Source organism: Solenopsis invicta, chromosome 1 (assembly GCF_016802725.1).
Source record: "Solenopsis invicta isolate M01_SB chromosome 1, UNIL_Sinv_3.0, whole genome shotgun sequence".
NCBI lineage: Eukaryota > Metazoa > Arthropoda > Insecta > Hymenoptera > Formicidae > Solenopsis > Solenopsis invicta.
This window is the reverse complement of record NC_052664.1, coordinates 8,466,215-8,483,360: the sequence shown is the minus strand read 5'-3', so window position 1 is coordinate 8,483,360 and position 17,146 is coordinate 8,466,215. Positions and strand designations below refer to the sequence as shown.

Sequence of the window (17,146 nt, the reverse complement as noted above, 5' to 3'; positions counted from 1 at the left end):
TTAGTATCGGAGCTCTCAGCCCTGATGATGCAAGCTGCAATGTTTCCGAAACGTCGGCAAAGTGCCCAACATGCACGTGTCATCCATCCGGAAACCCTCTCGGTTAACGATCACAAGCTAGATATTTTATTTATCGTCTACCACAATTATAAGTACTTCACCATATGTTGTTAACGGTACTAGATTGCATTTGCAAATAATCTGTAATTATTGTGTCCAATAATAAGGGCAGCCTGAATAAGCTTGTGTGTAGAGCCATTCATAATAACAGAATTTAGCCTTCACGTAATGTCGATAATAAGCAAGCAAACAAGCAGGAACAAAAATCTGTAAAGGCTTCTATAAGTGTCTTCAAATTATGATTCAAATTCCAAATTAGGAGATTAATTTTAGATACTTAAATTATCTTTATTGAATCTTGATTACACAGCCAGGCGTACTGGCTTAGCAAATGCATTTATAAAATCATTGATTTTTACTATAATATATCATTGACCAGTTACGACATATGCCTAAATTACGCAAATGTTTGAGTTAAAACTCTTACCAAGGAATATAAGTTGGTTCTTAAGTTACAGCAACAAATAACTGCAATCATATTCCAAAGAAATTTAATTCACATTTGAGACTATTAGCTATGATCACAAGTAAGAAATTACTGCCATTAAATAAACATATTGATTCCAAATTACAAAGTTCATGCACTCAAAAAAACCCGAAATTAATGTCGACATTTGATAATATTGCACAACTGCATTGTGTGTTGTAAACCATATATTCTTTAATTATTGCCAAGAAACAGAGCTTGGAGGCTTACCTGCCATATTTAAGAATACTTTATCTACACGTAGACTTTCGCGTTGAAAGAAAAAAATTCAATTTGCTTTATCTCAGCGAAAAAAGTTGGATCATAGTGAATATGCGTTCGAAAGGGTAAAAGTAATACTTTAATATGACATCCGCATGGATGCTGAAAAGAAATTATTAGACATTTTATAAGTCGTTGAAAATGGCCAAAACCATGTTTTTTTACGCTTTTGAGTTAAAATATCTTAAAACTTTGACGTAATACATTTTCACGACCAGATTTGTAAGCAGCACATCAAAATCTATCAGAAATAACTTTGTTTTTTTTTTAATCAAAATGATGTCGACCAGTGAAATTAAAATTACAAAAACTAATAGTTTATATATGCACAGCTTTTCAAAATCTATGAATTCAGAAAAGCAAAAATAAAATTTGCACGATTTTTTCTTACAAATTACATAGTTTAAGCATACTGATGACAATAAGTATGTTATTGATAATATTGGATCATTTTACATGTGGCTTCCTAAAACTGTTTTATTTATTTATATATTTCTCTTTTATATTTTTCTCATAATACAGTTTGGAACATAAAATTGCTGTACAGAGTAAAGCAATACACCCCATTTCTCTCTTCGTGAGAACATAATACAATAACTACTATTATATACAAAAATTTAATTTAAAAAGTCTTTTTAAAAAATGAATAGAATAGTCAAGTTTTTATACTATGAAACTTTTATATAAAACATTTCGTGATATTTTGTTTAGTTTACAAGATATATTTTAAAAAAGCAGAAGTCTCTTTACTTTTGAGGGATGGTTTCACTCCTTTGAATCATTTTTAGCCGCAACTAAAAATTTTTTAATTTATATATTTACTCCATCTACATTTATGCAAACTTTTATTAAAGTTGGAATTTTTATGTAATAAATAGTTTACAAAATAGAGAGGGTATAAAAGGTGAAATAAAAAAAAATTTTTCGGAAAACAAATACCGTAATTAAATATTTTTGTTGTAAAATTTTGACATAAAACATTTTTTGATATTTTGTTTAGTTTACAAAATATATTGAGAAAAATCAAAAGTCTCTTAATTTTTGATGGGTTTCATCTCTTTAAACTGTTTTTTAGTCGCAGCTAAAAATTTTTAAATTTATGTATTTACCTTTTTTATATTTACGCCAAGTTTCAAAGTTTCATTAAAATCTGAATTTCCTACTTCGCAAAGTTCTCTTGTTAGTTTATGTCTAGTATTCATAGTCGATTCTCATATTTATTATACAAAATTGTGTCAAATACTGTCTCAAGATGTCATCAACCAATCACAAAGCCGTATTAGCATCTTAAAATAGTACTTAAGTCTTGAAATAAAAATCAATTATGAATATTGGCCTATGAACTTATTTTATAGTTAATTTTTTTTTATGCTGCCATATTTGAATTCTGCTATTACTGTCTACTGTGCCAATTTGGGTCTCAATTTCTTAGATGCTTTTTTAGATTATGTTACGATAAAACATTGATTATTACAAAATACGAAACAGTATTACAAAATATGCTATACCATCTAATAGAACTTTCTAGTTTGTATTCAGGTTTATAAACACATAATATTAAAACTCTCTTGTTATACTACTAAAAACAACAAAATTTAAAAATAAGCCAAGGACGAGCAAATATAATTAAAAATTACAAAAACATTAACCCATTAAAGCCCATGGCAAGATCAACAAAAATAGCTAAAAAATAACAATTGAAAATAGGACCAGAGCATGAAAAAACATTACTGATGTTACAACTGATAATGAAGTATAAGGTTCGAACCAGGAACAAACGAAATGTCGGAAAATGATGGGACTGAACTATGTGTTAGCTCCTGACTCCTCAGCCGAGAATTCCGCGTTGATGGTAGCGACATTCCGTCGCAGACAAAATTAGAACTAATACATGTGAAACATGACAGATTGACGATGAGATGTTGTCGTGCATGTCATTTTGTTATTATGTGTTTTATTGTGAAAATATGACTTGTCTCGTATTTACCAAATTCGTAAAAATGGACCGCGAGTAACGTTTCTTTGAATTTTATACATAAAAGTACATTTTTCACTCCTTCAATAGCTATCTGTGTGTTTTCCTGTCTGAATAGGCGTCACTTTACGTGCTTTTTACGATTATTTACTGACTGCTAGGCAAAAAAAGGATAGTCGTGACCGATATTTAGAAGTGTTTTAAAACCATCTGATTAGTCAGTTTTATCCAAATTGGCTTTATTTACAAATGGCATGTTTAACAAAATTACGTGACCGTGTATTTTCCTATTTCAATAGCTTCACTTTACATGCTTTTTACGACTATTTACTGACTATTAGGCGGAAAAAGAATAGTCATGACCGATATTTAAAAGTGTTTTAAAGCCATCTGCTTAGTCTGTTTTCTCCAAATTGGATTTATTTACAAATGGCATGTTTGACAAAATTACGTGTCATTTCAGGCAATTTCTCGCTTTTAACGTCACGACTTCAATATGGCCGCGGCGAGTACTCAAGAGCCTTAAACAAAAAATATATTTCTGACTTTTACAAAGGTGCGTGGCCTGTACCGCCATTACACTCGCAACATGACGAAAAAGAAGAAAACTCGTTAGCGCCACTTTCGGTCACGACGTTATCGTTTCCGTTACAACTGGGGAAACTAAAAGTAACTAGATGGGGTTTCTACAACTGATATAAAAAACACTTTTCAATAATCAATTTTGCAAATAATTATTATAAACAAATTAGTTGCAAAATCGATTTAAATTAACTTTTTATGTCAGTAATGTTTTTTTATGTTCCGATTCTATTTCCAATTATTTTTTAGCTATCTTTACTGATCTGCTTACAGGCTTTAATGGGTTAATAATTTAGTCCGTTATGTTGTTCGATCTTTTTTCTCAAAGATCTCTACAGAGGCAGACTCAATAATGCAGAACACTCTCAAATATTAAAAAATTATGTAATTGTTCATCACTTTGCTCGTGTGGGCCTATCCATAAATAATTCATAATATTTGATCCCATGGATAATTTGAAGAAATTAAATAATGTACACAAGAATATCTGCCATCGATGAATTTGTCTTGGAAAGATTAAGGAATATTGTCACTGATCACAGTAATGCGTGAATAGAAATTGGGTTTTATTTAATTCTTGATTAATTATTGTAATTTAACAATTAATTAAAAAGGCCAGTGAGACGAGCAAAAAGGTGTAGATGTTCGTATAGCTAATAATACATATTTATTCGTATATAGAGGACACAAACGTTTCGACTCTACGGAGTCTTCTTCAGTGTGTGTGTATTCTTACATTACAGACGCAGAGCGCAAACAAATCTTCATAACAGCCTTTTAAATACAATAGTCCGGGATTTAAAGCCCATGGTCCGAAATTTCTATTCTTGCTTCGTCGATTTCCAGTCCGCGAAACAAATCGTGTCAACAATTCGGTCTACGTATCGCTTCTTGTACGACTCGTGCAAATAAATTAATCTCCGACCAATGATACTTTAAAAAATGTAACAGAAAAAATTCACTAATAAATTCGCTAATAGACGTTTTTTACAAAATTCGTGTCAGTTGAATCACATGTTTAGTGTAAATAGTTAAACTTACGGTTCGTCGTTAGAGTCGTTGTAAGGCATGTTCAAACGCTGATCGCTTACACTGTTAACGAATAACGGTCAATCTGTATTGATCGGCGTGACAAGGGAGACTGAACGTTTCTGATGTTGCGAAGCGTACGCAACCCGCGTATGAGTCAAATCTTTCTCTGTTTACAATTCTATTCCTTATACTTTCTTTATTACATATCGACCAGTTTGTTCAAAACAGTGTTGTAACAGTCGTCTAACAGTTCCGTATCCGTTTTTTGATTAAGGCCATTTTTTTGTTCGTTAATGTGTATCATCTCGGAAATTAAGCGTTTATGATAATTTGGTTCAAAATCAAGGATTTTTACATTTTCCCAATCGATCGAATGATTTTGTTGGAGTCTGTGTTCGCTAATGACTGATATTTTCGCTGTTTCAAGTTTAATGTTGTTCACATGCTCCTTGATTCTTGTTTTTAATTTTCTCTTTGTTTGTCCTACATACGAAGCATTGCAGTCGTTGCAATTTAATTTATAGACGACGTTGTTACATTCTGTTTTTTTGTTCTTGTCCTTGCCTTAATGAACTTATCCAACTTATTTAGGCATCTAAAACCTAGTCTAATTATGTCTTTATTCAGGGACGTAGATATTTTTTCAGACACGTCTTTTAAATACGGGAAGACCAAGTACTTTTTTCTTTCCACGATCGTGTTCGGCATGTCGATCAAGTTCTGAACTCCGCTATTTAATTTCGTGTTAAGGCGATGCTGGACTGACGGTGAAACTCACTCGACGTCGGTACTTCAGATTTTTCTTCTACGAACTGTGGGTCGCGCGTGAGGCAAAGAGTAAGGGGAATAGGCTAGCGCTCTTTGTCAAACGCACTCATCTTTCCTTGTTCTTTTGATTTTAGCGCCTCTAATGCAACATCGAGGAACTAAACTAGTGCTCTGTCTCACTCAGTCTCACTCTTCACCAATTCTCACACTGATTCTGCACGCACACATAAACACGACATTTTTAATTGAAAGTATCTTTTATTCTAAAGCTTTTAGGATCGTTTTGAAAGCACACTAACAATCTTACGTGTAATTCACAATACGCTGGATGGTTATTATGTACATACAACGTCTAAAACTTTTATACGCAGCACATATTGTCACGAGACTACTACAGAAACACATAGTTTAGTAACTTTTTTCTGTTTTTCGTGTCAAATTGGTGCCAGCGTATTGTATTTTTGTCAATACTTTAATCCTGGAAAAGGATTTATAATTCTATGAATTCCATAAAAAGTTGAAGTGAAATTAAATATAATCGTGTTCAGTCGGTATCTCCAGCATCGCCTTAATCAATTTTTTGATTCTTATGTTGATTTTGTTAAAAATCAATTCCAATGGGTAGCCGTTGTTAATTAGGGTGTTAACGCAAAATTCTAGATTCTTTTTGTGGTATTGGGGGTGTAATAATAACTACGATACGTAGACCGAATTGTTGACACGATTTGTTTCGCGGACTGGAAATCGACGAAGCAAGAATAGAAATTTCGGACCATGGGCTTTAAATCCCGGACTATTGTATTTAAAAGGCTGTTATGAAGATTTGTTTGCGCTCTGCGTCTGTAATGTAAGAATACACACACACTGAAGAAGACTCCGTAGAGTCGAAACGTTTGTGTCCTCTATATACGAATAAATATGTATTATTAGCTATACGAACATCTACACCTTTTTGCTCGTCTCACTGGCCTTTTTAATTAATTGTTAAATTGCATACGAGCTTACCAGAATAGTAATTATTGTAATGTTTTAGTAAATTATTATTTATAAAAAATTTTATATAGATTTTGCCGCTGATGAAAGGCTAAATAGAAACTTGTTCCGCGATTGAGTAATGTACATGAGAATTTAATATATTAATGTTTTTTAATTTTTGATTATATATTTGCTCGTTTTTGATCATGTTTATAAAAAAAGGTTTATTTTTAGTTTTTATTTAAAAAGTATTATTCAAAAACAAAGTAGTATGCCAGTATTGAGGACTTTCTTCTATATTAGTAATTTTAATGCACACAAAACAAATTTTTTCAGAGTTCTATGTTAATTGCTTATTTATTTCCTTTTCTCATTGCATTTTTCTTTATGATAAATTTTTATTTCTTTTCTAATTTTTCAATTTTTATAGTTCAATTTTAAATCGGTTTCTTTTTGCTGATATTCATCTATTAAAATTATTCTGGTTTTCGAAAATTTTCATTACGTGATCATGCATTTCAGAGATAAAAATGTAAAATTCTTTGCGACACCAATGACTTTCACTTCACAAATTTCACAGTTTCACTTACGAGACAAATTTTCCCGCTTTCATGTCGATGATACAGTCACCGATTTGTGTTTCGATAATCAGGTCCGAGGACTTGTACCCGCTTGGCGATTTGGTCTCATCTATCCATTGCGAGGACGGACTGTACATTCGGAGGTAGCCACCATGACTACCGACAATAATGATGTCCTTCCGATCGACGCCGAACAATGGCGCGATCAATAAACTACGTCTGTCAAAAGACTCATGCACCCCGCACTGCGTTCTCCACCATTCTTTCGTCTTAAACAGCGACATTTTTCGGAGTGCTTCAAGAATTCAGCGGCATCGCGACGCGACTGAGAATGAGTTACAACTAACGCTGGGAGGGTTTACATACCGGTGGTTGCTATGATATCGCGTCACCACAACATAGGTTTTATTTCGATATACATTGCCAGTACTAAAAATCTATAGTATATGATGTAACGTGAAATATAGATTTTCAGTACCAACAGTGTATGTCGGAACGTAACCATAGTCAGTCTCTCGAAGCTAAAACTAATCAAAAATATATAACAAAATTGCGATATACCTCCGCATTAACGCATTATGTATTGCGGACGTCGAAGAAATAATTGCGTATTATAGTTTGCATCAGCGAATTATTACAAAGAAACATGACATAGAATTTTGCTAGATTTTCAACAGGGTTGGACTGGACAGGAGAGATACCGACAAATTTCTCGGTGGGCCTTAAGTCTTTGGGGGCCTTAGTGGACCCCAAACCCATTTTTTTAAATTTTTTATACAAAAATTAATAATTTAAGTTAACAAACTAAACATTTGTGAATTGTTTTTTACAATTTGCTTTTACTACAATGTAAAAACAAATAACAATAAAAACAACAATAAAAACAAATTAAAATACAAATAGCTTCAAAGGATATAACGGAAAAAGAAGAATGATTTTGGGCCCGCGCGTAATTAATCGTTATATAGGGCAAAATATCCATCTAAATAAAAGAAAATTTTGTGCCAAGTTTTATTTCAAAAGACCCCTACAATTTCAAGATTTCACAAAAAAATGTGATTTTTCATTAATATTTTTTTTCCGTTAAATCTAAAGTAATTTTTACAAAAAAATTCATGGTTATGAAGAGTATCCATACACATAAACTCTTTTTTTTTGTCGTTCTGTGCTAAAAATTCTAATTTTAAAAAAGTCTAGAATTTTTAACTTTGCATTATCTTTTGATCTAAAATAGTGGCCATTTTTTAAAAAATTCAGTGGATGAGTCATATGACATATTATATTCAAATTTTTTTCAGATTTTTGAATTTGGTGGAATGTGTCAAAAAAAAAAAAACGATTTTTAAAATTATTTTTCGGTCTTAAGTACATCCGATTAACATATACTCGTTGTTTTTAAGTACAATTACCTCTGATTACACATCTGCAAACAGTAGTATAGAATTATAAAGTTCACGTAATTTAAACTATAAGATTTCAATTTTTTTTAGTTAGAAAAATTAATTTAACTGATTTTAGCAGTTTTTTCATTTTCTTCAAATGTGTATTTTCTTCAATTTTTAACTTTATCGAACACATAATACATATGATAAACTTATCTACTTATGATGACGCTGAAGTTAGCGGCCACTTCTAACGACCAAATCCGAAAAACCAGGGGCAAATAGCGGTGCGAACCCTCAGATAATAAAATGCATTTTACGTGTTTCGATAGAAAATTCAATGAGAATAATGACACGTAATGATGAATAGAAAAAGATTTAGTTAAAAATATAGGTAATAATAACAATATATTATAAAATGTGTATATAATATGTACATAAACAAAAACGATAACATCATTTCCATACGCATGATGGTAGACTTTTAAAAGGATTTCTAAAATGTAGCTTAGAACATGATGACACCAAAATACTTTAAATTTTTCAGAATCATACACGCATTGTTTATTTAAAAATTATTAACAATTTGCGGATCGTGCAAAAGTCTCATGCATGGTGATCGAATTTCAAAAATAAATTTGAAATGTAGTGTGGGGCATAAGGAAACCGAAAAACTTTGTACTTTTCAGTATCGCGCACTCATTGTTTGTTAAAAAATAATTAACAATTCGCGGCCAGATGGTGCACAGGTCGCACGCATAAAAAAATGTATTTATGTATTTTAATGTATGTTTAAACTTTTTTTTTCACATTAATACCGTTGGCATTTGCGTTACTCGATGTGCATCACGGGGAGGTTGCACGGTCGGATTTGGCACATTATGTGTGTCTTTTGCAGACATGATGTTCTTTGCAAACACAATGTTTCTTGTGGACATAATATCTCTTATAAACACGATGTCTCTTATAGACATGATGTCTCTTATAGACTCAATGAGTCATACAGATATCCCTGTATAAAAAAAATCGATAGAAAACGATAGCAACCAATACGATCTGCTAAAAATCTTTTCGTTTTCTATTGTAACTATCGTTTTACTTTCCATATTTCGAAAGAAATGTTTTCGTTTCCCCTTCATTATTTGATGAAACCGGATTTAATTGTAGGAATATAATATAATTTTTATATTAACTTATATGATACTTTATCATCTTGATGGTATTTATCGTGAAGAAATGATTAAAACTTTATCACAATTAATAGTGTATTTGCACTAAAGATACTTGAAAGTTTCTTATCGTATAATTAGGTATGCAAATCTATAATTTTTAATTGTGTATCAACAATAAATGATTATAAATCATATCTTATCGTAATTACAGCAATACATGTTTCGTACTCTATCATGAAGTCGCGATGACAATAAGCAATAGTAATCAATCATATAATTACGACTGAAAACTTATTGTTATTTATCGCGAATGAACATTACACGATGCAAAGAGTATCTTATCGTAAAGTTACAAAAGAAAATGTATCGTGCTCTACTATGAAGTCGCGATGACAATAAGCAATAGTTACCAAACATAAAATTACGATTTAAAACTTATTGTTATTTATCGCGCATGAACATTAAACGACGTAAATCGTATTTTATCGTAAAGTTACAAAAAAATGTATCGTGCTCTTTCATGAAGTCGCGATGACAACATGCAATGATTATCAATCATATATTTACAATTGAAAACTTATTGCTATTTATCGCGAATGAACATTACACGATGCAAAGCGTATCTTATCGTGAAGTTAAAAACAAAAGTGTATAGTACTCTATCAAGTTATTGTAAAATTGCGATAATAACGTATTATAATTTATTATAAATAAATAAATTTATTTTATTTTATTTTTATTTACCAAAATTATTCATCTATTACACTATTCATAAATACAATTATTAATTTACACAGGTATTATACAGATTTTTATATGTATTACATAATTTATTATATTTTTTATTAATATATTCTATATTACTATATTACTATATTATTATTCTATGCAAAGTGAGTTGACTAATAATTTATTAGATTAAAAAAAATATTTTTTGCAATAAAAAAAAATTTCTACCTCAAGAATTAATATTTCTGAGGTAAAAACTTTTATATGTATATATGTATTTATATATAAAATTACCTTTCTGTATGTACATTTTCTATTGTCACAAAAAGTAAGTGAAAATTTTGAAACAGCAAGAAAACTATACTAAAATCATTAAAGAAAGCGTAATATACTTTTCTTTGTTTTGTCATACATAAAACAATTTTAAGTTATTGCGATAAAATTTTGAAATTTATGTGTTGGCATATTAAATCCGCTATTTTCAATTAAACAATTGTAATTATACAGCAGTAATCAGAGACTTACAAAACCATTAGATATCGATGTTCATGTTATTTATACGCATTTTTTAAATTCTTGTTTTCCATATTAAATTCGTCATTTTGATTTGTTTATTTTTGAAATTAGTGATCAAAAACTATACACAACATGATCTCGTATAATTTTATAACTTCTTGAACTTTATTCGATGGCAGTCCATCAGACGCGAGAGAATGTCGCGCACCGAAGGTAACGCTCGCGGGATGCATTTATAGCTTAAATTCAATAACTTTTTAACAAATAGTCGGAAATTAATTTTTCAAAAAAAGAATTAAACTAGAAACATAGAGCTAATTTGCCTAACATGTTAAATATTTTGTAAAATTTTTTGTTTTTTAATTATTTGGTTTTATATTTCAAAATTTATCATTTTTTTATGATTTTTCAAAGTTTCTTGTTTACGGTTTGCATAAAACATTTTTATAAAATGCGAAAAAATATTTTCTGTACTGTGGGAACATTTCCGCGTAAAATGCCGTAAAGCTGACCTCGCTATCATTTTTTCTTTAACCAGAAAAAATTCATAAAGAAGTCAAATTCAAAAAAAGCTGTTTTTGCGATTATTTAAAAAATGAAGGGATTATTTAAAAATAATGAAAAACAAACAGACATCGTAGTCGTTTTCAGCGCATCAAAATACTGTAAAATCGTCATTCAAAGTTTAAAGCACAAGACCCGCTCTCCAATTTTGTAAACCTGTTTTATTACTATTATTATTATTAAAAAACTTTTATTTTAATATTTATTGTAACTATACTGATATGTCTTTTACGCTTTTTCGCGTAATACGCGATTAGCGATACGTATGAGACGAATCCGTTCCAGCGTGAAAAATCGAGCGCACGAACAAGTACCTATAGCGTGCATATACATACAAATGCATATATACACTGTGTTCGCATAGCGTGCTATCAGCGCTATCGTGTCGTTTTATCCTTATTTTACGTCTAATGATCGATAAAGATAGAATGACGGAACAGCGCCGATAGCGCACTTCCCGAACGCAGCTATAGTTTGTTATTATTTTTCAAGAATGGTACATTGAAAAGATTTTTCGTTATATATGGCTAAATTTGTATAAAAATAAGTTTTAATTCTGTTATTAAAATATTTAAAAATTTTTAAACAAATATGAAGTGGTGGAAAAAGTATAAAAAATAATAAAAAAAAATTTTTTTAAATTATTGTTGTAAAGTACTCTTTGAGCCATTCAACTTTTATTCAGAACATTTTTGTTTATCTGTTATATCGTTGAATTTGTAATAAAATAAGTTTCATTTTGTTTATAAAAAGAAATAAAATTTTTATACTTTTACCCAGCACTTACCTATTTTGAAAAAAATAGGTAAGCGCTGGGTAAAAGTATAAAAAAAATTTTTTTAATTTTTTTTTGCTATTATAAAGTACTCTTCAAACTATTTAAATTTAGAACATGTTTCTCTATCTTTCATAGTTTTGACAATATACTCTTCAAAAGAAAAAAACCGATTTTCTTCAAAGGGGTGTTTCACCTCCTAATTGAGATTGAGCACATATAAGAAAATACGTGTCCTTTATTTTGATTTGTACTACAACGTATTATTAAAATCAAAAGGGGACACTTCCATAGTACACGGACGGGTGCGCGTACTATGCGTTATGGGGAAGGGGCGGGGATTAATTATTTTTGGAAAATGGAAATGTCGCATCATAACTTTATCATATACCGTTAAATTTGTAATAAAATAAGCTTTATTTTGCTTATAAAAAAAAATAAAAATTTTGAAAAAATAGGTAAATGCTGGGTAAAAGTTTAAAAATTAAAAAAAATTTTTTTGCTGTTATAAAATACTCTTCGAGCCATTCAACTTTCAGTTAAATCATTTTTCTCTATCTCTTATAATTTCGACAATATACGCTTCAAAAGAGAAAAATCGATTTTCTTCAAAGCTAGGTGTTTTGCTCCCTAAAATTGAGATTGGACATGTATAAAAAAATACGTGTCCTTTATTTTTATCTGTATTACAACACATTAAAAGCTCGTTTAAATCTGAGGCGGACACTTCGTGTACATTACATTGTTAGTCTTCTCAAATTTCACCAATAATTCTACGTGAATCAAATGTACTAAAATCTACATGGAAGTGTCCACGTAAAATTCTTGTGGATGTCAATAATGTCTTATCCCCGTAAAACAAGTGAAATTCACGTACCTGTTTTCATCAAGCGGTACAATGTAAGACACGAGACAGGATATCAAACGGAGCTAGTTCCCGCACCGGTGAGCGAGAGTTTCGATGAGAGTAGCGGACTAACGTTTAGATAAGGTAAGGTCTGCAGCGCGATTGCGCTTTCCTCCGTGTAGTTCCGAGACGTGGGTTTGCGGCCTGAGGATTGTATACTTTTTAATGGCGAGGACCATCGGTGCCTAAATATCTCAGAGGCAGATAAAAATCTCGTCCACTTTTTACACGTCGAGAGGTCGATGCGTTTTTGGCTGCGGATAGTTACGCGAAAACGCTTAGTGACGTCAGTTTAAAAGTGCGGCATTATGTCGGTGTCCGAAAACCTGGTTTTCGGCCAACAGATTAGAGAGCAGGTTGTGCTCGGATGAGAGAGACCGTTGCGCGGTGATCCCGCAACAGCCTCCGAAGTAGGCAGAGGTCTCTACTGCCAGTGTAACAAACCACCTTCCGCGACCCCCTCGGACTGGTCCACCGCTCCAAGCTATCCGGCAGAACACCTGCCGGACAGCCAAACGACCGGCGCACAGCGCCGAATAAGGCATCTCAAACCGGCGTAGCGGGCATAAACGCATCCGCACATAGAGAACATCTCCGCGCGCACGCACCCAAAAAGCCGAAGTGGCGGTCGCTGCCGATCTCGAGTGGCGGGGATCCCCTCTCCATCTACCGAACCGTCCGTACCCCTGTACCGCCCCTCCTCGAGATTAGGCTATATAAGCGCCGCCGCTTCGACACTCGAGGCTTCTGCTTCTTCTTTCCGAACCGTTCCGTCCGCAAGAAGTAGTATTCCTTCCGCTCCGAACCGAACTCAAGCGCCTTGAGTTCTGCCAAGAAATTTTAGCGACGAGCATCCTAACCGCATCCGACTCTACGGGCTTAAGTGCTTTGGGCTCAACCGAGAGATCTCGGTGGGTCGGAAAATCACGATCCGCTTTCCTCTCCGTCGGCACCGGCTCACGATCTGGGGTGTAAAGTTCCGCGCCTCCACCAAGCAATCTCGGCGTGAGTCGTTGCCACCGCTGCAACAACACCGCGGTATTAACCGCGGCGCGTCGTGATCGCGTCGTTTTGTAGTACAGCTGTAATGCGCGCGCGAATTGTATTGTCACCAATGATCCTCGCCATTAAAAAGCATACAATGCTCAGGCCGCAAACCCACGTCTCAGAACTACACGGAAAAAACCGTGATCGCACTAGAGACCTCGCCTTATCTAAACGTTAGCCCGTTACTCTCACCGGGCCCGCGCGCCCGTGGCCGTGACCGCGGCCTTCGGCAAGGCCATACCGGCTTGTAAACAGGGATTCCGAGTTCGGAGAAATTCGGCTCGAAATCACCTACTTGTATATAGCTCGCGATTCTTCGTCCGTCCGCGCGTAGTCACCGCATCCGTCCGTCCAAGCGTTATATTTTCTGTTCAGTTCGTCCAAGCGTTATTTTTCCGTCTCGTCCGTCCGCGCGTCACCATCAATTGTCCGTCCGCGCGCAGCGTCGGCGAACGCTATACTGTATCTTCGTTTCCGTGCTAAATAAACTGAGTTGTTTTGTCCATCTTCAAAACCAGTCTAGTTCTCTCGACGACCTACCCGCGTCCTCGTCCACCGATATAACACCGCCCGTGCGCAGAAGTCAGGTCGTAACACTGCTCCCCTCCTCGGGAGAGCGTTAGAGATTAATAAAGGCTTGGGGGGCGTCCGTTGGTTGAAATGCTTGCGATCCTGGGGCGCCCCTCTCGTCCGGATAAATGGACCACCATGAGGTTTTAGTCGGTAGGAGTTCAACATAATCTTCCCCTTTTCTCCGAGAGAGGAGGGTATGTATGACAAATTTCCTCATGTAAAAAAAATGATGTGTTCGGATGCACCGGTTCGCTTGAAAACCTCGGCATCGTATGCTTGAAACACGTGTATAAGAAAGAAGCGGTTAACGTCTGAGAATCTCGTAGGCGCAGGAAATCTCCTCCGAACTTCGTCAACTGTTTTGGGATCAGAAGGTCCAAGATACAGCGAAGATCTGGTCGGAACTGAATCTCGACGGAGGATGATCTCTCGGGCTATTTACAGCACATTCGGATTACTTCGGTTTTCCTCAGGGCGCTTCGGTTATTTCGCGCGGGCTTTCCTAGTTATGCGTGTCAGTGGTACATATAGTAGTGGACAGAATAGGTATAACATTTTTTTTCGATGATTATCAGAATGTAGTTTATTCATCGTGTGATTGAACATAATTGATGCTTATTTGTGGATTCAAGCAATTACGTTCACCGCTCGATAAGTTGTGTTTTAAAATCCATCGAAAAAAAATGTAAATATTCTGTCTACCACTGTACAGGCTTAGAACGCTGAGTGAGTGTCAACCATACACGCGAATCATGCTTGCTATTACTTTAGAAAGCGAATAAAAGATATGGTGCACCGCGCCTTTAGCAATTTTAATTTTGGCCGGACCTCTGACTGGTGGGGTGGGAACGATTTGTTGTTTGGGGAATGCATTACAACTTCATCGTCATAAGCAAAATATTTATTATTCAGCAAAACTCTATACTAAATCCTTCATATCAATGCTAAAAAGTAAGATATCAAAATAAAAAGAAACACATCTTATAAAGGATAAACAATACTTTTATGACTTCTAATCAGAGTTTTAAGATAATGTTGATTTTTTCTTACAAAATATTTAATTTTGTGAAAAAAATATATTTTTGAATTAAACATTATTTCGGAAATCTGACATGCTGGTGAAACTTGACTTGAGACATTGGTTTTAGCATCTAAAAATCTATTAGAGATACCTTGTCTAATTCAAAATAATGAAAAAGTATATTTTTTGTAAATTAGTGTTATATTTATGATGTTTGTTGATTTTTATATTTATCAAGATAAAAAGATCATAACATATGTATAACTAGTATAATTTTTATTAAAAATTAAGTCATTATAAGTGCAATTTTGTTTATTAATAGACTTCACCATATTATATTTTAAGATGAGAATTTTCTTTGAAGTTACAATAGACGGCACATTAAACATTAAGGAAGGTGTAGTAAATCAATTTTCTTTCCGTCAAATATATTTGCATGTATATACGTTTTATTATGAATTTCTATTACTAATTATCATATGCTACATTAATGAGTAACTAAATTAATTATTGACTATCGTCTTTTCTTCGTTAAACTCACGGAAAGAATTTGTAAAGTAATCAAGTTAATTTGCTTGCCACATCAACAAAAATTAGAAAGTTTTAATTTTTTTTAAATTTCGTCGAATAATTATTCATTTTTGCAACAATTTAGTCAATGTATTTGATGGTCGCTTCTTCTACCATCAGTTGGGACTGCCTCTTCTAAGATATTCATATTTTGTCTGTAAAAAAGAAATATAAATTAATAATGATGCATGTATTGAAAAAGAGTTTTTCTTTAACAATACCTTTTGTTCCACAACAACTCAAGTACAAACACGATTACGCTAAGTAACACTCCGTAACCCATTATGATTATCGCGAAGGAACACTGCGTGAAACCAATGGTAATGAAGCCAATCTGACTCGTACACGTCGGCTTTCTTGTATACAAGCGATACTCGTCCCGATACTTGAGTCCATATTCTCTCAGTTTCAAAGCTCTGAAAATATTTCTGCTAAGCACTATGCATACGTAATTTATTCTAGCATTTTATTCATGCAACGTAATTAAGTTTCAAGCTTCAAGTTTAATCTTTAAACAAAATTATCTCTTAAAGCAATTGAAAAATTAATAGAAAAGGTATTCATGATTTTTTTTTTATAATTAAATGTGCCTTTTATGACATTAATTGTTAATATTCCTCGATTTTTCTATTATTTCACAAACGCATCTTTTTACCCTCTTCAGTAAATTGTAAACTACGTTCATTGTATATACTCTACGAACTACTACCTAAGATAATTGATAAAACTTCATGAATAATGATCACTCATTTACATTTTATTTATTAACTTTATTAATAAAATCAATATTTTGCAAGTAGTATGCTTCAAAAACATAAATACAAAGTAGAAAGTCTTCTATCACGTAGTGTAGCAGTTTTTATAATATTAGTTCGTATTTTGTAATAATTAATATTTTTTACAATATAATCTAACCTAAAATAATGTTATATTGGGTATGTTCCAAATTTGCGCATCAAAGTCATAGAACCTCATAGACAGAACAAAATATATAGTAGATATTTAAGCTGGGCGATGCTGGAGTGACGGCTAAACTCACTCGACATCGGTATTATAGTGTTATGCTCGACCAGACGAGCACACAAAAACACTCGCGCGAGCACACAGCA

The 17,146-nt window shown here is 33.1% G+C and overlaps 2 protein-coding genes across 4 annotated transcripts in view; both read right to left on the bottom strand.

Annotated features, from left to right (window-relative positions):
* The window catches only part of LOC105195901 (protein PTHB1), a 103,401-nt gene extending 96,253 nt beyond the window's left edge, over positions 1-7,148 (bottom strand). For both annotated transcript variants that reach the window (XM_026139607.2, XM_039446714.1), the window contains exon 1: positions 6,791-7,148. In XM_026139607.2, the coding sequence (XP_025995392.1) occupies positions 6,791-7,065 (275 nt within the window). In that variant the 5' untranslated portion in view covers positions 7,066-7,148. The remainder of the gene's footprint in view (positions 1-6,790) is intronic.
* Positions 7,149-15,894: 8,746 nt separating this feature from the next.
* LOC105202144 (glutamate receptor U1) overlaps positions 15,895-17,146 on the bottom strand; it is an 82,585-nt gene continuing 81,333 nt past the window's right edge. For both annotated transcript variants that reach the window (XM_039448106.1, XM_039448110.1), the window contains 2 exons: positions 16,259-16,453; positions 15,895-16,192 (listed from right to left, as the gene is read on the bottom strand). In XM_039448106.1, coding sequence (XP_039304040.1) covers positions 16,123-16,192; positions 16,259-16,453 — 265 coding nt within the window. In that variant the 3' untranslated portion in view covers positions 15,895-16,122. The remainder of the gene's footprint in view (positions 16,193-16,258; positions 16,454-17,146) is intronic.